Genomic DNA, 22168 nt, shown 5'->3' with positions numbered 1-22168 from the left:
TTATTCATTGGATTTCGTCAGATAGCATTGTTGGGCTGGACCGCTTACAAGAAAAGGAATTTTAATTTCCTTCCTTATGTATCATTTAAAAATATCGTTACGTTATTTAAACTTCAGGTATTTATAAAATATGTAATCTATCATAATATATGTAATATTTAACACATTAAAGCACATTGCAAAAGTTTTAATATTTATATGTATATTATTTCACCTTCTTGAGGAAACAGTTTCAAAGAATTTAAAATGCCACTTTTTGCTACTGCGCTTAACCGATTACCACGCTTGGCAAGTAAACTTGGCTATTTTTTAATAAAAAAAACATCAAGAATGGAAACACAATTATTTCATTATTAATTTTATCTTGGCAATACAAAACGTAGGGGAGAGTCGGGTAGCCCTGCCCACTTAAGGAGTATTGCTTAAATTTCTGTATAATATTGAGTAATAACAATATTTTTGTATGTTTCTATTGTTTTATCATGTAATTAATGCAAAAAAGAAGAAACCAAAAAAAGAATAGTTTAACTTAAAAAAATAGAAATTTAAAAAAACATTTTTTTCAGCTCCTTTCAAAATGTGTCGGGTAGCCCCGCCCAGTTACAAAAACTATGTTTTTTTACTATTTTTTCAGGTGTAAATGAAAATGACCAATGTATTGACAATAGATAAACCGAATGAAAACATTTAATCGAAACATTCAACCAATTTTTTTTAATTTCATGACTACTGTATTCAACATATTTTATACTTGATACAACATATTTTATACAACATTAATACTTGAAACATAAATACTTGAAACTTTGAAAATAATCTTTTTTTAATATAACAATTAATGTCCGATAGCCCATTGACTTAAAAATATTCTATACATATGAAATTGACAGTGGGCGAGGGTACCCGCTGGGAGGAGGTGCCCGACACTCCCCTATCTAACCACCATGATATTTTAGAAATATAAAGTTCTAAATATTAACCTTTAATCAGGAATTTCAGATTTTTTCATAAAACCTAAATAGTTGCAAAGTTCCAGTTAATTTGAAACATTAGTGAGCTACCACTAGAATTTTCATCCTATTACAGTGAAAATTACTAGCTTTAATTATAATATTTCTGACAAAAATTTAACTGAAAAAAAATTCTAGATCGAATTGCGGTAAAATGTACCGGCAGTCAGGGTGCCAATACCTTTTACCGTAAAGACCATTTTTACTGTAAAATGTTAAAGAACACAAATCTCATATACCGTAATTTTTCCAGTAATATATTTACAGTAAAATCTCTCAAAATCAATGTAATGAAGTAAATATTACTGTAAAAAGTTATACAGTAAAATAGATTTTACGGATGCTGCACTCAGAGTGCCAGTATTTTGCACCACAATTAGATCCGTAATTTTATATAGTGTAACACTTAGTAAGTTCCAAACAAATTGTTGGTTAAATTAAAAAAGTTTTGAATTATAAAATAATGTATTTCTGGTAAAAAAAAAGCAACGGTTATTTATATTACACACTTTAATTATAAAAAGTAGCGTGAAAAGTCTTAAAAATAAAAAATGGTTAAATAATAAATTGTATTCATGTAAATTAGCTGAAAAAAAATCACAACTTAAACAAACAATTTCGCCCTTAAATCAACTAATTATAATATTTCTATCAATAACATATCATATCAATAACTAATCAATCATTTCAATAAATAATCTAACCATATCAATAAATAACCTAATCAATAACATCATTATATCAATACCTAATCATCATATTTCAAACTCTTTTTACAGCTTGAATAACGAAAATATTCTTACTTATGTCAATTGAATTTTACTCGCAATTATTTCTTATTGAAATAAACGTAATCTTATTCATAACAATTATCTTACAAAATAATCTTATTCATAGTAATTTTATCTTACAATAAGAATGCAAAATAATTTTTTAACTAGTTTTAGAATGTAATTAAATTTTAGGGCATGACCTTTTAATTATTGTTTATTTCATTTATTTTTTTTCAATCACTAAATTTCTAAGATTTCAGTTAAAACTCACATTTGCATTTAGCATTTCCCACAAGTACGTACTTAATTGATTGTTCAGATATTCAATAATTAACGTGAGCCTTATTAAAATTCTTACAATTTAAAAATATATCTATTACTAAATTACGTATATATATAATTGTAAATGCCCAAATTCGATTTTTATAAAAAAAAATCAGTTCAATAGTTTTTAAAAGATATTTAATACATTTTGAGAAACCAATTAAGGAATTAATAATGGCGCCGTACTACAAATTTTAATTTCCTTCTTGCATGTTACATTTAGCACTGAACTCCTGAATAAGGTTTTATTGTAATAACAGTCCTCAAATGTTTATCCGTAAGAGGTTGACGCCCGGATCAAAAAAATGTATAATTCTAACGTATTGCATATCGACCAAATTTATTGACCCTTTACCAATTGTATTTACCCACTAACTTTACCCATTACTCACTGAGTATTGGAATATTAATTTTTTTTCAAGGTGATGTGGGAAAAGGGTAACGGTATATTTGATAAAAAAAATTTATTAATACTTTATTAGAATAAAAACATCAAGGTAAAACAAACAAAAAGAAACAAAAAACATCTAAGTCTGCTTTGTGGTTTACCAATTAATGACATTGCATAAAAAGATTCTCAAAAGCATTCATTTAATCCTATCCTTCACACTTATTGTGGTTACAAATTTTACATTATGCTAAATTAATAAAGTTCAGCCTTTTAATTGTTTAACCGACCTTCCGGATATTCGAGGTCGAAATGAGAATCCGTCAATAGCCTTGCCGGAAGAAACAATTTATCTTTTATTTTCCATTCGTTAATTTTATTACATTTCACTGTCTTTCAATTTGATTTTTATCTTTACAAAACAGACAAATATTTCAATATTAAACCAGCGCATAGTTAGAATTATACACTCTAACCCAAATTTTCACAACCACAAGCGTGAAATTGCTCGAATAACATCCAAAGGCGAAGGTTCAATTTGAAATCAAAAAGAATAAGAAAAAATTTGAAAGAATTGTTAAGGAAATCCTAAAAAGATTAGGGTATTTTGGATATTTGGAACTGAAGCATAACGCACCATTGACGAATGAAGCGCCCTCTGCTCTCTGGTCGAGCAACCTTAGTTTTCTCTTTTGAACTAGGAAGTAGGTTAATTGGTGGACCGTATGCATTTTATTCTATGGCATATAAAAGACAATTTTATCTAAATGCTCTCAGTTTCGTTGAATTGTGTTAGAAAGAGTGCACTCAATCTAGGAATACAATAGTAAGTGATATATTTTTTATTCATGAAATTATTAGTTACTGCCTTATTTCCCTATTAGATTAAAAAAATATCCAAGGTAGATAAAAATTCTGATATCACCAAAATTGATCTGAAATATCGATTCGATTCTTAAAAAATATTTAAACTTTTAATTTTATTTCTTTTAGGTGCTTTTAAATTTAACAAGGCTGCTTTTTTAAAAAAAGGAAAATATTGTGAAAAATAATTATAACTTTGATTACTTGTGTTTAATTTAATTTATAAACTATTTATCTGTAATTTTAATTAAATAAATTATAACTGCTTATTTTTTAAATATATTATCATGCTTGCGAAGAGTTATAAAAAGTAATACATTTCAAAAAATATTTAAATTCGAAAGCAATATTATTTCATTTAATTAAAATAATGGAAAGATCATACAAGGAGAAAGAAATAGAGAAATATAAATAATTTAAACGTGACTCTTAATGTTTAAATTAGTATAAATTTAAAGCTCTTATTAATCTTACATTTATAATTTGAGAGTTATAACTCTTAAAATTAAAATAACGTTTGTTTATAACTTTAAACTTGCAATTTATAATTGGACATTGAATTCCAATATTTGAGAACAGATAGTTATGACTTAATTATACGGTATTAATTTCTGATATTAGGAATTAAGAAAAGAATGTTTGTACTTTAACTGAGCTGATAACGAAAGATACTTTTTGTCAAATTATTTTCATATTAAAATAAAAACTCAAAACAAAAAGTATTTGTAAAAGTCTATGAAAAAGACTATAACTTAAATAATATTCAATTTTAGATTGAAAATTTTCTCGTTTCAGCTACTTCTTCAATTTTTAAGGAACTTGCCTAGGTCATTTCAAGTCAAAAATACTTAATTTATGACATGTTTCTGCGATCATAAATGCCTTATATGCTTACAATTTCACCAAAAGCTGATTGAAATATAAATAATTTATCCATCATTTTATCAATTCTAATTAGTCAATTAGTTCTGCTAAAAATAAATCTGCACCTGATTCTGAAAAGAAAAACTTTAATTGCTTTGACCTAAAATATTATTTTTAAAAACTTCAATTATCGAGTAAGAATTTCACTGTAGAAATCAACAGTTACCGCCGTTTTCTTTTTTATTCTTTTGTAAACAATAAAGAAACAAAAAAAACGTTACAATATGAAGGTCACTGTCAAGCCATTAAAACAATTCTAAGTGCTCTCAATTTCAATATTAATAAAGCAGAACAACTCAGTGATCCATAAATTATTAAAGCTGTATAACATTCGGATTAAAGTATTAATCGCTTCAACGAACAAATGGTTTCTGCAATAGTAACCTTTTTTTTTTCTTCTTTTTTTTGTTCTGAGATTGAAAATAAATAGAATCTTTTTATATATTTCAACAATGGAAAAATATAATACACTGAGGAAAAAAAATATGTCCGAAACTACCAGAGTATCGTAAAATTTATTGTGTTTCTGGCCCTATTTGAATACCAAAAAGCTCAGTAATTTTTGCAACAGCGTTTTGGTAATGATATGGAAAAATTAACAATTAAACTGAAATTTTTAAGTGTCATAAAAATTTGGTAATTTTATCATGATATCTTAGAACATGACATAAAAACCACCTATTTGAATAAATTTTCTGTTCAGTTTTGTATATTTTACGAAATGGGCCGCAATAAAAAATAAATTTTTGCAAACCAGAATTTCGGCTAAACCGTTGCCATATGAACGGAAAAATTACCAGATGGATGGTTTAAATACCGTATATACTTGTGTTTAATATCAGGATTATGATTTTCTTACCAGAAATGTCATTACTATACAATACGGTAATTTTTTCAGAATTCTTCCTCCGCGTTAGAATAATGAAATAAATTTGAAAGCTTGTATGTTTCCTCGATGCTATGGTAAAATAAAAACAACTCTTTCCTCTTGTTTTTTGTCAAATCAAATAGTAAATATTGTGCATGTATACTAACTTTCAAAGGGGATTAAAAAATTAGAAGAAAAAAACGCACATGCGCTAACTAATTCCTTGATACGTGTTTTGAACTCGTGTGTCGTATTATTATTAGTTTTTTTTTTTTCGAGAAACTACTATAAAAATATGTAAGTTTTAATTTTTTATTCTTTATTATGTATAATAGTTATTCTTATATTTACTGTTCTAAAACAGTTATTATTTTTATTATAATTTCAATGTCAAATTCAAATGCATTGTTTTAAGGAAAAAAAAGAATTCGATTGAAATTGGAGATGCTTAAGTAAATAATGTTCGTCAATTACCTGTTGGAAATTTTTTTATGTTTAGCAAATTATTTGTTAATGCTGTGAGCTATTTTTAATTGTCCAATAGAGATGGAGATAGTAATTGTTTTACGGGAACTATATCATAAAACACCAAAAAACATTATTATCAAACTGTTATATTATTATAAATTAAAAATAACCGAAACATTATCCAGGAAGTTAAAAAATGAAGAATTGATATTTAAATTATTCAATACTACATTCCTCTATTTCATCTAACTATAGAGTACAAAGAGTAACTATAGAGTAATTATGTCTCCCATTTTCTTGGACTAGTGATGCAAGAATGGCTTGCGCTCTATTTCATCTATTATGGTCATAATATAAATATTTTGCATCATGATGAATAGCAAAGTATGTTATTTAGTAGATATAACAATAAAAAACCGTATACAGAATGTGTTAAGGAATAAAACAAGTCCTATCTTATTTTTTAAAAAAAAACATGTACCCAATGTAAGCTTTCTTGTGCTTTTAGAAAAATTATTTTAGCATTAAACCATAACATCAGTATCCTGAACCATAATTTTGGGTCAAAGTAAAACATGATATCTTGTAACTAAGTTTAAGACGTTTTAATTTAACACCGTCTTATAGTTGTATTAAATTTAAATAATATTTCATTCCTCTCTATCTAACATTTCCAACAATATAGTTTCTTCCATCTATTCCTATCTCATTCCATTCCTATCACATTCCATTCCCTATTTCTTTCCATTCCTATCTTCGTTCATTCCTATCTCATTTCATTCCTATCTCATTTCATTCCTATCTCATTTCATTCCTATCTCATTTCATTCCTATCTCATTTCATTCCTGTCTCCTTTCATTCCTATTTCATTCCATTCGAATTTTATAAAATAAACTGACCTTACTAATTTCGTGAGATCCATTAAGTCATTACCAAAATGATATTTTGCTTCTTTTTCTAGAAATGGGAATAAAATCATTACTAATTTGCAATCAGAAAATGAGCCCCCGTCTTTCCTGATAGCGATCTCAATGAGGGCTCATCTCGTAGTTGCGAGACAGTATTTTAGAGTGACATAGTCATGTAAATATGGCAGATAGCTTCACATATTGCCTCAATATGTTTAACATACATTAACATGTTTGCTTTGCACATTGCAAAGTTCTTGGACAACATGTTTCATTTGCTGAAAAGTTCAGGCTTCATTGAGATTACATAAATTGTTTCAATAAGTAATCCTGCTTCATCTGAATTCAATAACTAGGGATTTTTTTTTTCAATTTACAATTCAGTTTTTTCAATTTTTTGAACTACTTCATCCATTTCATCTCATCCGCATTATTTTATTCCATTTTGCCATTGACAAACAAAAGATGCGCATAATTTTTGTTCCAATAAATATTTAATTTTTTGTTTCAATTATTAATCAAAATATATCATTTTGTTTCGTAAAATATGCCATGAAATTTGTTCAAAATATAATACTTTAATGGTTTAAATAACTATTAGAAGAAATGAATGAAATGACAATTTTTTTTCTCCATGTTAAAGTCTTCTAAAATCATTTCACATGTCTACGAAAAACATGTTAACACAAATATTTTTATTACCTTGAACAACTGAGCAGTCACGCAAAAAAGTATTATAAAATTTTTTCCGTTAAAATTTAACTGACAAAGAAAGCCATTAACTAAATGCTTCAAATTCTTAAGTAGCTTTTTTATGTTCTAAACTGCAACCATTATCATTTGATTCGCTTCGTTTGATTTAGTTGAGTGTTAGCGTTAGTAAGCCTATAATATTCTCAATACGTGATTTCTATAAACAAATTCTAGTCATTTTTCTCAATATGCACTTTTAACATAAATAAAGCATATTATCTGTTTTCAATACAAAAAGATATCTTTGCCAGTTATTCAGATTAATAAAGAAGTAAATATTATGGATTTTCTGATGAATCGTTATTATTCAAATCAATCAATTACCGAGTAACATTATAACAATATATTCAAGGAGTATTATTAAAATATTTGTTAAAAAGGGAGGACAATAAATTGTCACTTGTAAATCAGACAGAATTTTTTTAACACTTACACTTCTAAGATTAAGAAATAATCGATATAAAAAAATTTTTTTTGATTGTGTGAATATATAAGATTAGCTAAAAAAAATGTAAGAATTGCAGAAAAATCACCAAATAAGTAATAATGAATTACAGCAATACAAATTTCTTTTAAAATGTATAAGCATAAAGATACTAATGATCAAAGATAAATTTCCAACGATTTATCGTTATATTTCTAATTCCATAATTAGGATATTGTTTTAAAAATTCTCGCAAAATGCGGAGTTATATGTGAGCTTTTGAAATTTAAAACCCAAAAAATAGACTTTTTATTCTAGTTATGAAATTATACCTTCACGTTTTAGCTTCTTAAAACGCAAAGATTATAGTTATCATTTAACATGCTCTAAATTGAAACAAACCTTAAAATCCAATATAGAGCTTCGTATTTTGTGACGAATAGAACTTAGTCACCATTTAAAGTGAAATTCGAAGTATCCAATAATTTATAAATTTGACTTTGAAATAGACAAAATAAATTTTATATATTAAAAAAAAACTATCTGTAAAAGAATTCGGCCTGATTGGCAAGTAACAAATCTGGTAACTTTTTTTTTGGGGGGGGGGGGGGTAAAGAAATAGTATACATGAAATATGTCCATATTGCTTTGATTAAGTCCTGGTAACTCAGGAGATAGAACACTCGCCTCCCAGTGAGGTGATCCGGATTCAAAATCCCAGACTGATTATGGGTTAGAATCCCCTTTTCGTCAGGCTAACCGTGAGAGATTTTCGTGGTTTTCTTATCTATGCAATGCATTTGAGGGTTAGTTCTATCAAAAGGACCTCCACGCAGGCAAATTTCTCCCAATACTTGATCCAGGAGTTCTTTTGTCTTCCGGATCGGGTTCAAAATTGCAAGGATACGGAATTGAACATTAGAAGTCATAAACTGAGAATTCGGTTAGTTGTTCACCGACGATTATAAAATAAAATAAAATATTGCTTTGGTTGTAGAGATATTAATTACTGATTACCTAAATTTTGGCAAAAAAATTTTACTTTTGTTAAAGAATCACAAAAATTTCGCCAAATGCGTCATCAGGAATACAGTTGAAAGATCATTTTTAAAAAAATAATCTCTGACTATGATTTCTAATTCGGAAAATAAATTTTTTTTTAAACAAATACTTATAAAATACTGAGTTATTTCGAAACTTAGAATAATAAAATTTTATTTTAATTTTTAAATGTAATATTTAAATATTAGATATTTAAAACACAAATATTACGGTTTCAGATTAAGAACTAAAGTTTAAAATTAAAGCTATCTTTTACAGCAAACAAAGCTCAGATTAATAGAACTTGGTAACATATTCAAAATTGAGATGAAAGTTTTTGATTGTTAATAACTTAATTATTGCTTTGAAATGTGCAAAATAAATTTTGTAAATGATTTCCAAAGCTAAGAAGAACAGCTGGAAAGAAAATCAGTGTGATCAGCAAATGTACTTTAGATATGTTTTCTGTATGAAAAATCCTAAAACTTTTTAAAATACTACTTGAGTAGGCTTTTAAAATATTTTTTTCATGAAAAGTATCTTTCTATTATTCAATTATGATAAGAACATCTATCATTATAGACGCCTTATTAAACTAAAAAAAAACGTACTTTCAGTTTTTACTAATTGAAAGCTATAAATTACGGGTAGAAATTCTTAATTTTTTGAAACTACATTTGTAACAGATTTTTTGAATTAATGAATAATGAATTAAATCTTACTTAAATTTACTATTCATGAAATCGTCGCTTAGTTTTTAAATAATATGATAATATGTATCATTTATTGAACTAAAAAAAATACTCTTTATTTTCACAAAATTAAGTTACATGAAAAAGAACAGTTTAATAGCTTTCATTACACAATTCTTAATACTTTTCAAAATAATATGAATATAGTACTACATGGTTTTAAAACAATATATTCATTTAAAATAAGGGGTATTGTCACCTAATCTTAAAGTAATCTTTTATCTCACTTTTTTAAACTATTTTTATCACTTATATTTTTTACTGAATAAAAGCTAAAATTATGCGAGCAACAATTTTTAATAGTTCTCATTCTAAATTTTTAATAGTTTTCATAAAATTATAAATTATATGATTCAGTAAACTATTTATTCACCATGAGAAAATCTCCTTTATTTTTCACAAAAAAATAAATAAAAGTCAAAACAAAAACGAAATTACTTTCCAAACAGCGCAATATATTTTGCAAGAATGCCTCATAATATGTAACCACATTTTCGCAAATTAATGGAAGGGTTTGTAATAATGTTTCCGGTATAAAAGTAATGTCACAAGCGCTTCGTGTAAAATATGTCTTGCACATAAATCAACTTCGAAAGCATCAATATTTCCTACCTTCCTTCAAGCTACATTTTGAAAAGTGAAAGACACATTTTTCTCAACAAAAAAAAATATATATATTGCGTGTCAGAATTAAATTGTTCACGTTGACTGAATACGGAAAAAATAAAATGTCATTTCTTGGCGTTTAATTTATGCCCGGACATAAATAATTTATAGGGAATGGAAACAGTTTAGTTTCAAAATTACTTTTGACGTAAACTAACATTTTTACACTTTTAGGTTTTATTTTCCTTTGACAAGGAAAATCCTTGATGAAAACTGATAAACAGATAAAAATAAATTTTAGAATATTGGACAATAGCAAAATATCTGAAGAATATATTTCTGAAATATTTCATTTAATTAACCTTTATTCAATATTATAATAGTCTTTTGAATAATTAATACTATATAAAAATACGGAATCATCCAAATTACGCGGAGAAAAAAGTTCTGGTAAAATTACCATACTGCATTGTAAAGACATTTCTATACATAATATACTTAAACTATATAATACACTTACAACTTCAATATATAAAACACTTAAACTATTTATATGGTAACGGTTTTCATTTAAAGAGTTAAGCATTACCAGAAATTCTGGTTTTCCAAATTATAGCTTTTATTACCCCACATGTGGTAAAAATGCAAAAGTTAAAAGTAAATTTCAAATAGATGGATTTTATGTCATTTTCCAAGGTATCATGTTAAAATTACCAATTTTTACCACACTTAGAAAATTTTAACATAGATTATAAAACTATATTTTATTGTTACTCTAACCAAAATCATTACCAAAGCGCTGCGGTAAAAATTGCAGTGTTTTTGGTGTTCCCATATAAACAGAATCACAGTAAATTTTACCATATTCAGGTAGTTTTGACTGCTTTTACTCAGCTTATGTATCCTGAAATACGGAAGTATCCAAATAGCGAGATCGGATTGCGTAGCGATTCGAAAAGATCCAAGGAAATAATTCTTGAATTAGGTGAGTGCAGCGATCAGGGAGTCCGCTAGTACGCATATAAAATAAATAAGCCTTTATGCTAATGCAATAAACTTTAATAACATCTACTTCAAAAATAAATCAAATTAAAATTCATCTTACTCGATTTCATTTAATTGCTGCCTATATATGTAATACAATTTTATGTCAGTCAATTATAATTTTAATTTAATAAAAGAATTTACTATTTTTCAAAAAAATTCGGTATATTTTAATGACAGTGTCACCAGGAATAACATCTAATTTCAATCGAGTCTTTCATAGTTACATTAAAAGAAATTTGCTTTTTCCGAAACCAAGATATACTGTGGAAGAAATGAGAGACATTGCTTCGCATTCGAAATCATTTTTCTTTCTTTAATCAGATTGATTTAACCTTTTGCCTACGGTGCTTGTTAGCACCTGCTGTTCTAAACCATCAATTGTATACCAGCTGTGAGCAAAACGTTAAATTGATTCAACAAAAACTCCCAGAATTTTTTATTTATAGCTTCTGCTTCTTTCGGTATAAAATTGAAACTTATTAGAGACAGTATAACTCTGTTCATGACAAATTCGGTGAGTTCTTAAGCATAATTCGATAATTTTACTAACCGAGCAGGTTAACTATATTGAATACACCTTGCGTGACTCCGTGCATGAAACGGTAATTTAGTACCATACCATTTCCTGGAATCTATCTCGAAAATTTTATTCTGTAACGATATACACTGGTTATCATAAATTAAGGAAAAATCACAAAAATAGCGATAACTCTTTCAAAAGTAAGCCAAACCGTGCAAAATTTGCATATGTTGTCCACTAAGAGTAGCTGAGTAAAATTGCAATATGCAAATTAGTGGCGCTGCACTCGGCTTACGTCATCTGCCTGGAGCATAAAAGTCCAAGTTTGAGAGAATGCACACAAATTTTACTGTGATTGCGACATTGAAAATCTGAGATAGCCAATTCGTAATAATGACCTCTAGGCATCATTTGCCTGAAGAACTACGATGGAGAGCCATCGGGAGACTAGAGGCAGGGCAGAGTCAATCAGAAGTGGCCAGATGGCTAAATGTGAGTCCATCTGTGGTTCATAGACTTTGGAGGCAATTTCAAACCACAGATTCGGCATCTAGGAGGTTCAGTCAAGGACGGCCAACTGTTACGACCAGTGCCGATGACCGATATTTGACATTAAGTGCACGCAGGAATAGAACCGCTACTCCGACACATCTTAGATCCTCTCTTGCTGCAGCCACCGGAAGGTTGGTGTCAACGTCAACTGTGCGCAGAAGGCTCCACGAAGGTGGTCTGTATGCGAGACGACCAGCCATTTGCGTGCCGCTCACATCACGCCATAGGAGAGACCGTTTGCAGTGGGCCCGACAACATGTCCACTGGACGTCAGATCAATGGAGGCCTGTTCTCTTTACGGATGAGTCCAGGTTTAGTCTAGAAAGTGACAGTAGACGTTATTTGATATGGAGAGAACCTGGGACCCGTTATCATCCATCAAACATCCGTGAAAGAGATGCATACGGAAGAGGCAGTGTCTGTGTTTGGGGAGGCATATCCTTAGGAGGGCGCACATACCTCCATGTCTTTCCAAGGGGAACCGTGAATGCTCAGGTTTATCGAGACAACATCCTTGATGCTTATGTGCGCCCATATGCCGGGGCAATTGGTGATTGCTTCCTGTTACAGGACGATAATGCAAGACCACACAGAGCTCGCATTGTTGATGATTATCTTCAACAGGAAACAATTACTCGCATGGAGTGGCCAGCTCGATCCCCGGACTTGAATCCTATCGAGCACGTTTGGGATGCTCTAGGGAGGCGTGTATCTGCCATCAATCCGCCCCCTCAGACCCTTGCCACGCTTGCAACTGCTTTACAAGAGCAATGGCTCTCACTTCCTATTGAACTGATAGACCGCATAATTGAAAGCATCACACATCGCTGTTTGTGCTGTATTGCTTCTAGAGGCAATCATATTCCATATTAAAGGTACTTTTTCTATTGCAAACCGATACTTCCAATTTGTTTATTTTATACATGTGCTAATTTCTATACTACTATTAATGTCTGATAATTTCTTTTTATGTTGTTTAATACCTTACTATGTGTTGTATATTGTGGGTAAGTTTCATAAAATTCCATGTGTAATTTCTTGAGTTATCGCGATTTTTGTGAATTTTCCTTAATTTATGATAACCAGTGTAGTTTAGTCAAAAGTGCTATTCATTAAGTTCTACCAGGAAATTAGAAAAAAAAGAAGAAAACAAACAAACATGAATGCTTAGCGTAGCTTTGCAATATTTATTGCTAGTTTTGTTTAATTTATTAGAACTCTCTGCTCACTATCGTTAACTAATCCCTACGATTGCGTTGAAAATCTACTTTTTTTTCAAATATTAAGCTATTTACAAAAATGTATGAACTATATTCTCCCATTTTTAAATGCACGAGTACATTTCGTTCAAAAATGCACAAACCTTGAATTAATTTAAACGTTTTTATTAATTTTTAATACTTCAATTGCGTTGGAAAAAAACTTTTTATTTATAAAAAAATTCTAAAACACACATTAAATTTCAAGATTTTACGTGTATGGAACAATTAAGATTTATATACAATCTAATCTACTCAATCTAATCCATTAAAACCACCATTTTTCATAAAAACTAATTTTTATTTTTTTTTTAATATTTCAGAATATTTAAACTCAAGATGAGGTGGATCACTACGATAGCATTTTTCCTTTTAGCTGTGGGTATGTAACATTTTTAGAATATTCAAATGATAAGTATAATAAATTGAGTATAATTAAACACTAATCAAGCAATTAGGTTTGTATTAATTACGTTTTATCTTTTTTCCAGGTCTGTCTGCAGCAAGTGAAAGAGTAAGTAATTTTTTTTAAGTAAGTTCTTATAAAATAAGAGTGATTCATTAAATATTTAATTTAAAAATATTTTTAAATGAATAATTAGTCTTATTTTTATTCCGCATTTTAATATACTATTAAATGTACAATTATTACCACTTAAAAGTTTTCTAATAATTCTGTTCCTTCAACTACAGCAGAAAAGGCAAGCGTCCGCATTTTAATGTACTATTAAATTATTCATTATTGTCACTCACATTCATTATTGTTCATTATTGCCACTAAAAACTTTTTAATAATTCTGTTCCTTCAACTACAGCATAAAAAGCAAGTGTCCGCATTTTAATATACTATTAAATTCATAATTATTGTCACTAAAAGTTTTCTAATAATTTTGTTTCCTCAACTACAGCAAAAAAGGCAAGCGTCCACATTTTAATATACTATTAAATTTATAATTATTGCCACTAAAAAGTTTTCTAATAAGTCTGTTTCTTCAACTACAGCAAAAAAAGCAATTTAATATACAATTAAATTTATAATTATTACCACTAAAACGTTTTCTAATAATTATGTTTCTTCAACTACAGCAAAAAAGGCAAGCGTCCTATGAAGCATACGGAGGTAATTATGCCGGGGCTGCACCTTACAGGCAGCAGCAACAACCTCAGCATCAGCAACCTCAAGCCTATCACCCTCAACAACAACCCCAACACTACCCTGCACAACCGGCTAGGCCAGCACCTACCAGACAACATGCATCTGCACCAGTAAGATTTATAATTACAACACAAATTATATTTCAATATTTTTAATAAGTTATTAAGCATATGGAAGAAATTTCTTTTTAATACCAAACAATTTTTAATAGTTTAAAACAAAAAAAAATATCTGTTTCTAATACTTACTACTTAGACGTCAAAATATCAACAACAAAAAATAGCAGAACTCAAAAATTTGTTTTGACTTGCTATGAAAACAAAATTCTGTTCTTCTGTTCTGAGAATATAAATTTTAAAACCTATTCCTACCAAAAGCATTACATTTTGAACATCGTTCTTACTTTATTAAATAATACAATTTCATAATATCCGTGATTTATTTATGTCAACATTTACTACTTAGAAATATAAATTTCCTTAAAAAGTACCGAATTCAAACTTTGAGTCTTAGAAGCTACAGTGCGAAATTTAAACTTCATTTGCTAGAACGTAATTTAAACTCAAAATGTGATGAAAAATATTCAAACAGTGGATTTCAGAACAGAATTAAAACGTTAAGTTTTAAAAAAAAGAAGTCAACGTTAAGTTTTAAAACAGAATAAATTTGAACATGAAGTTTGACCATAAAATTCAAACGTTAAATTTGTAGATTTGTTCCACTCTAAATTCTTGATAGTTATTTACGTCTAGAGTGTAATTTATGAAAATTATTATACATTTAGAAATAAAAAAAATATAATCCTCATTGAAGCTAACATTTTAATGCGATGAAGAAAAAAAAGGGGAAAACTAAAAATAAATTCTAACTTCAAAATCACGTTTTCATTTCAGCAGGCCTTATTATTCGCACTATCACTTTTCAAATTAACTCTATTTTTATTGTGAGATTTTTGATATTTTAAATGAAGCACAAAAAAAAACTCTAAATCAGGTCATAATTCCAATTTAAATTCCATTCTTTCAGCCAGCTGTTCCTTTTAGAAAACTCTGTATATTAAACTAAGCAGCACGCATTTAGTGGAAATAAATTCCATCCGTATTAAACCAGTAACACGGGAATGAAATAAGCAGTTAATTTTCAATAATGAGACTAGAATGGTGCATAATCTAAACGCGGAACAAAAAGGTAATTCCTTTTTCTGTGGTGCGAGTGACCCACATGTCGTGCCAAGTCAAGAGTCAAGCTTACGAGACAATCGAAAGTTGCCATTTTCTTTTTCTTAAATTCTACCTGGAAAATAATCTGTTCAACCATGAAGGAAAAGAAAGTGGGTGTCCCCTCATCCCTTGACGTAAACCGATTTGTAAAGGGAAAAAATTAGAAATTGGGGTCGCCACAATCTGATAAACCAGATCTTTTGCTGTGAGTTACATTGTTCAAACGATAATAAGTACAGGAAATTGATCTCTATTGTGCGTTAAGATTTATTACGATTATGTTCTTCACATGTCTAGTCGCACAGTGTGAAAAGACAGGCAGTCAACATCGACTGATGGATCATGGAACAATTTGTCGCACTCGTTTTTTTAATGAGTTTCTAAACATGGGAAATGTAAATTGAAATTCCTAAGTGAGAGCTTCAGGACTCGTTTGAATGAAGAATGAATTTGAGAAAGTGAAAGGCGTTTTTCATCTTGCTTGTTAGATAACTTGATGAATTGTTCTGTTCTGTAATGAAAACTTTTATTTTTAAAACGGCGAGCCGAAAACGATTTACAATAAATAAGACGGAACATTCATTTAACATTGATTTTGAGTCATTCATAATCATTGTGAAATGACTGTTCCGTTTTAATCATGAGTTATATCGAATATTGTTAAATCACATTCCGTGGATACAGTATGAATTTAAAATTTCTTATCAAATATATTCCATAGATCAAAGTCGTATTCAGAAAGGGTGATACATGAACAATTACCCACACTGTAAAAAATTTCATATCAAATTACGGTATAAAGCATCGGCACGTTTTGTGCATCATCGATAAAAATCATTTAACCGTAAAATCTATATTTACCGAAAAATCCATATTTGCGTTAAGATCCCTTTTTACCATAAAATATTACACTGTAATTTTTACAGTAATATTTATTAAATTAATTTAATTCATAGATTTTCGGTGATAATTGCTATAAAAGTTACGGTGCATCAGATGTTTTGAGCTCTGATGAAAATGGATTTTACGGTAAAAAGAACCTGCACCCTGAGCACCAGTATTATTGTAATTTGATCCGGAATTCTTGCAGCGCAGGGCCCCGACTTTTTAAGAAGTGTTTTTAAGTAGTTTTTAATTGTAGAGAATTCATTTTATATAAAATAAATATTATAAACCAATTTAATACAATTAGATTTACAACAGAAATAAGCTGTAAGGAGCTATGAAAATTATAATATTTAAGTATCTTTATGAAAATAGGTATCCAAAAGATCAAAGTGTAAACTGCACTTTGCAAAGAAGCTTTACCAAATATCTCACAATTATGTGACCATAAGACTTTTTGCTCTTTAAATCATGGGCCTAATGAAACTTAATAGATCTTTCAGTATCTTTATGAAAATAGGTATCCCAAAGATCAAAGTGTGAATGACACTTTGCAAAGAAGCTTTACCAAATATCTTACAATTATGTGATCATAAGACTTTTTGTGTTTCAAATAATGAGCCCGTATTAAAATATCTCATGGGCCCCATAAAACCTGTGTTTAGCTTTGTTGCACATTAAAACACACTGAATAGATCAACGAACTCTTGCAGTATTCTTCCGCGTGTTTGTTACATTCAGTGGTATACTACATTCCTACATTTCTGCTGAAAGAAAGCTTATGCAATTAATTTATTTAAATCTTTAGTTATATTTAGATTCATCCGACAGATTTTATATATTAAATAGCTGAATATGGTTTTTTTTCATAAATGTGTTTATAGCCCACGAATTAAGATGCACATCACGTTTTTCAGAAATATGACTTTTGATTAGTCATCACACAAGAATAGCTAAAAACAAACATAACTAATGGATTATTATAGTCACTAAACTATTACAGCCTGTAATTAAAAAATAAAAAAAATGCACCTTATGATTTTTCTAAATTAATTTGGTGCTATTAAACTTTAAATTTTGTAAATTAGGTTACTAAAATATATTTTTTATAAATTAAAATAAATTCAAATTATGTTTTTAAAACGGAATGAACTTTAACGATAAATTGCTACAGTTCATCATCTCATTAAAAAAAAATAATAAAGCCAGTTGAATTAAAGTAGAGGATTCTTATCTGATTTAAAATTCTTTAAATATTATCAAAGAGTTAGTGACAAGAATTAGCGAAATTATTAAAGAGTTAGCGAACCCTGCAAGCCGGAGCTAGTTCTTCTTGTAATAATAAAACTTTTTGATAAAAATAATAAAATTTAATGATAAAATTAGACTGAAATAATTTTTAATAACTAAAGTAATAAAACTTAAACGCCGTAAAAATTGATTTGCGACAAAATATGTTTTGGTGTTATAACTTATCAATTCCTAAAAATAAAAATAATGATACGAACAATAATGATGTCAACACAATATTTAAAATAACTCAAATGATATTTTTCTTTCACAAACAGGATGAGGAAGAAAAAGAAGAAGGCCCACACCCTCTCCAATTGCTTTTAGAAAAATCAAAATTCGAATGCAGCAACAAAGATGGTTATTACGCAGACAGTGACGTAGGTTGCCAAGCCTTCCATTACTGCGTATCAGGTCAAAAACATTCAATGATGTGTCCAGCAGGTACCGTTTTCCATCAAGTTCATCTTAACTGCGTCCCAGAAGATCAAAGCATCTGCTCAAATGCCAACAAGTTCTTCTTCGTCAATGACTATCTCAACAAGGTAAGGAATCTCATCATAATTTGAAAAAAGAAACATATATAGTAGTAATATAGTAAATTCGATAAAAAAAAAAAGTCGATTCTATTATAAACAAAAACGAGCTTCTAACAAGACATATTTTTTTCGGCTGTTTTCAAAATGTCACGAAACATATTCCTCTATAACATTATTAAATTCATCGATTAGCTTAACATAGATAACTTAACATATAAGGTGACAAACCTGATTAATAAAGATAGTATCGAAGTAATAATAAGGATTGTGGTCTTAGTAACATATTCTTCTTTAACGTTATTGCTTTCTCTCTTCCAGAAATTGGACTTTGTCTATGTGTATTAACACTAGATGTTGTACATCCTATACTTGCTCTCTCAAAAGGTACTCCCGATGTACCCTAATGATTTCTCCTTCTTTTTGGTGTATTCCTTCTTTTTTCGTATCAAACTTGGTTTACTTTTAACTTCCTTATTCGGAGAAATTAATATCGTTTACGTTTAGCACAATATAGCAGATCCCAGTGTTTGTGTCATTAAAATCTCCACCCATACACCCATTAATTTTTTGCTCGTATCGAATCATATGGCTGTATTCAATAGAAAACATAATCAAAGACTTTATAAAAAAACGTTAATTTTTATTTAAAAATTACCATGTTGTTCTTGATTGCTATTAGGGTTTAAAAACTAATTCAAGTGTCAAGACAAATAAATAGGGCAGACATTCATTACATTAGCGATTCCTCAAATCATTAAAATTATTTTAATACCTGTTTAAAATTATCATTTTCCTTAATTTTAGGAACTCGAACAAAAAGGACCAAACAACACTGTCGTCTATGCCCAAAGATATTACCCTGAAAACTACGCTGTTGGAGATCCTTTCGTCCCTCCCCAAGAGACACAAGGGGGTCACCGAGACCAACACCAGCCACCGGCAGCCACTTACGGTTTAGGACCTGCCTACAGAGAGCAATCCCCTCAACCAGCATCTTACCAACAACATGCTCCTAGACCTCAACCAGCTGTGTATCAACAACCTAGACCTCAGCCACCAGCACACCGACCTCAACCCGCAGCATATGCACCTCAACCAGCACCTCACCAAGCTTATGCACCTCAACCTAGACCAAGCTACCAGCAACAACAGCAACAAGCATACAGGGCTGTTCAAGCTCAACAAGCACAACCAGTACAGTATGGTTATGGTGCTCAACAGCAACAAGCACATCAAGCACAGGCTTTACAAGCACAAAGAGCATACGCCCACCAACAGCAACAAGCTGTAGCACCACAACAACATCTATACCCGCAACAATCAGCGCCAAGGCAGCGATATGTTTAATTAATTTAGATTTTTAAATGGCCAACAATAATGACAAGTGTGCACTTAGGAATCTTCATTACAAGAAATTCAATTTGAAGAGTTTTAAGTTTTTAACATTAAAAAAAATATTTATTGAAATGGGAACACCGAAAACATTTATTCACACATTACACTAATACATAATTTGAAGTAAAGAAGTATGAAAACTAACATTGAAAAATCAAAATTACATTTAAAATTATCTTCCGTTTTCAACATTTAATTAATTAAATGTGATTACTGTTGACGCTTTATTAATTTTAAAAATTTTTAAAAGACATTCAATAAATAATGTTAATAAAATTAAATCATATTTTACTTTGACACTTTATAAATTAATCAACCAAATTACTAAAAAAGTTCTATATGTAAATCTGTAATATTATACAATTATTTTGTTATTGTATTATTTTATTGTTTTAAATTATTTTGAACTAGGAAATAAACCATGTTGTTATATCACGAAAACCAATTAAACCCTATTAATATATAAGTAAATTGTACGATGGTGTATAAAGAAAGAAAATTATTTGTTAAAATGGTTAAACTAAACACTTAACAAAGATAGCAATAAATTTGAACGTCATAAATGCTTGAATGTACCATCATAATGATTCCCTTTTGCCAACTTAAAACTGATTTGAGCTTAGTTTAAGTTTTGGTAAAATAATGTGCTATTTTTGAAGTTCTTTATGTCTGATTACAAATAGTGATAAAAATAGAAGATTTTGAATTAGTTTGAAAACCTTACTTGGAAACTTTTAGTATGCATTTTAATACTAAAATGTAAACAGTTTTACTAATGACGATAATACCAATAACGAAATTTGTTCCGATATTTAGAAATTTTGTATTAAAATTTATTCAAATTATACCCTTAATTGCTTAAATAATGAATTGATAAAAAAATAAAATTACAATTAATTGTGCAATATACTGTTGTAATTGTTAATTGTACAATTACAATTAATTTGTACAATTAATACAAAACAAGTGGCATATTTCTTTTATAAAAATAATCAATATTTTTAAAAAAAAAATTTATAAATACCTTCAATATCCTATTTTTTTAAATTTTATAGCGAATTGAATTCACTTATTTACACTTTAAATTTGTTTGAATAGTATTTAGATTTATGTAACTATAGATTCAGATAAATAAAATAGCTTTTAATAAAATAACATTAATTAAATGATGAATAGCGTACAAAATACTTAATAAATTACGTTAAATTGCCTTAAATGTTTAATTAAATTAATCAAAACCAAAATGAATTATATACTTTGCTTATTTTATAAATGTAATCTATATTTTTCATACATATTTTATCATGCTTTTACACAGTGTATATTAAATTTATTATGACTCCAAAGATTTGACTTTTATCTGAATTATAAAGTTTGATTTAGATATTTCTATCAAAAAACAAGTAAAAACTTTAAAACAATACTAGTTTTATGCAAAAAATTTCAAATGAATTAATGAGAGAAAAAAGTAAATTGTATAAACTAAGGTTTGTGTTTGTTTGTTTTTTCAATTTACTCGAAAATTTTTATTCAGTTTTCTTATTCACATATTTTTCTAAAAATATATAGTGATATCGTTCATTTCGTTATATCATTTTTCAAAAAAGTATTCGGCATCAATAGTGATTGCAATATGTGTAGCTTAATTTATTTGGTACAGTAAATTTCGTATAATATGTATATAGCAAGCTTATTAATAATCAAATACATAAAAAATTTGTTTGTATTAAGAATAAAAGTTTTCATTTCATTCCAAAAGATTACAAATAAAGAACGTCAATGAAAAATTCTGATTACACACTTGTTAATTTAAATCCTGAAAAAACTTTGTAAATTAACTTATTTGTGATCATTTTTGTGTGCGTATGTAGTATATTAAAATGTGATATGTTTTGTTACACAATGCAACTTGCAGAAATGTTAGTTGTAATTTTTAATAAAAATGTTTTTCTTTTGCATTTATGTAGACTTTTTAATGTGTTTTTTATATAAAAATTAGAAACTTCTCAAAAGTTTTTAAAACAATTTGCTCCAGTTAAATTATATTTTTCACATCTGAAACATATAACTATTTCCCATTTATTAATTAGTTTACATTAATGGTAAATTGATATGTTCGTCAAGAAAGATCGACTAATTGTACAATGAATAAATACAAAATACTTACAATAAACTACTTTCTGAATTGCATAATTCAACGC

At 28.5% G+C, this 22168-nt stretch overlaps 2 protein-coding genes across 3 annotated transcripts in view; one reads left to right on the top strand and one right to left on the bottom strand.

The window, feature by feature from the left end:
* LOC107441687 (very long chain fatty acid elongase 7) overlaps window positions 1-22168 on the bottom strand; it is a 120456-nt gene that overhangs the window by 84506 nt on the left and 13782 nt on the right. The window lies entirely within an intron of this gene.
* On the top strand, window positions 17-21925 carry LOC107439653 (uncharacterized). Of its 2 annotated transcripts, none has more exons than XM_043048014.3 (6): window positions 17-117; window positions 13806-13864; window positions 13974-13996; window positions 14569-14748; window positions 18312-18578; window positions 19377-21925. In XM_043048014.3, the coding sequence occupies exons 1-6, from the start codon at window positions 77-79 to the stop codon at window positions 19917-19919; spliced, it is 1113 nt and encodes a 370-aa protein (XP_042903948.2). In that variant the 5' UTR covers window positions 17-76; the 3' UTR covers window positions 19920-21925. The 2 variants fall into 2 exon arrangements, with proteins under 2 accessions (XP_042903948.2, XP_015907809.3); XM_016052323.5 differs by lacking the exon at window positions 17-117 and adding an exon at window positions 3163-3321.

Source organism: Parasteatoda tepidariorum, chromosome 1 (genome assembly GCF_982258835.1).
Source record: "Parasteatoda tepidariorum strain Cologne lab strain chromosome 1, Ptep-v5.0, whole genome shotgun sequence".
NCBI lineage: Eukaryota > Metazoa > Arthropoda > Arachnida > Araneae > Theridiidae > Parasteatoda > Parasteatoda tepidariorum.
Note: the sequence above shows the minus strand (reverse complement) of the source record. Positions and strands in the feature narration are given on the sequence as shown.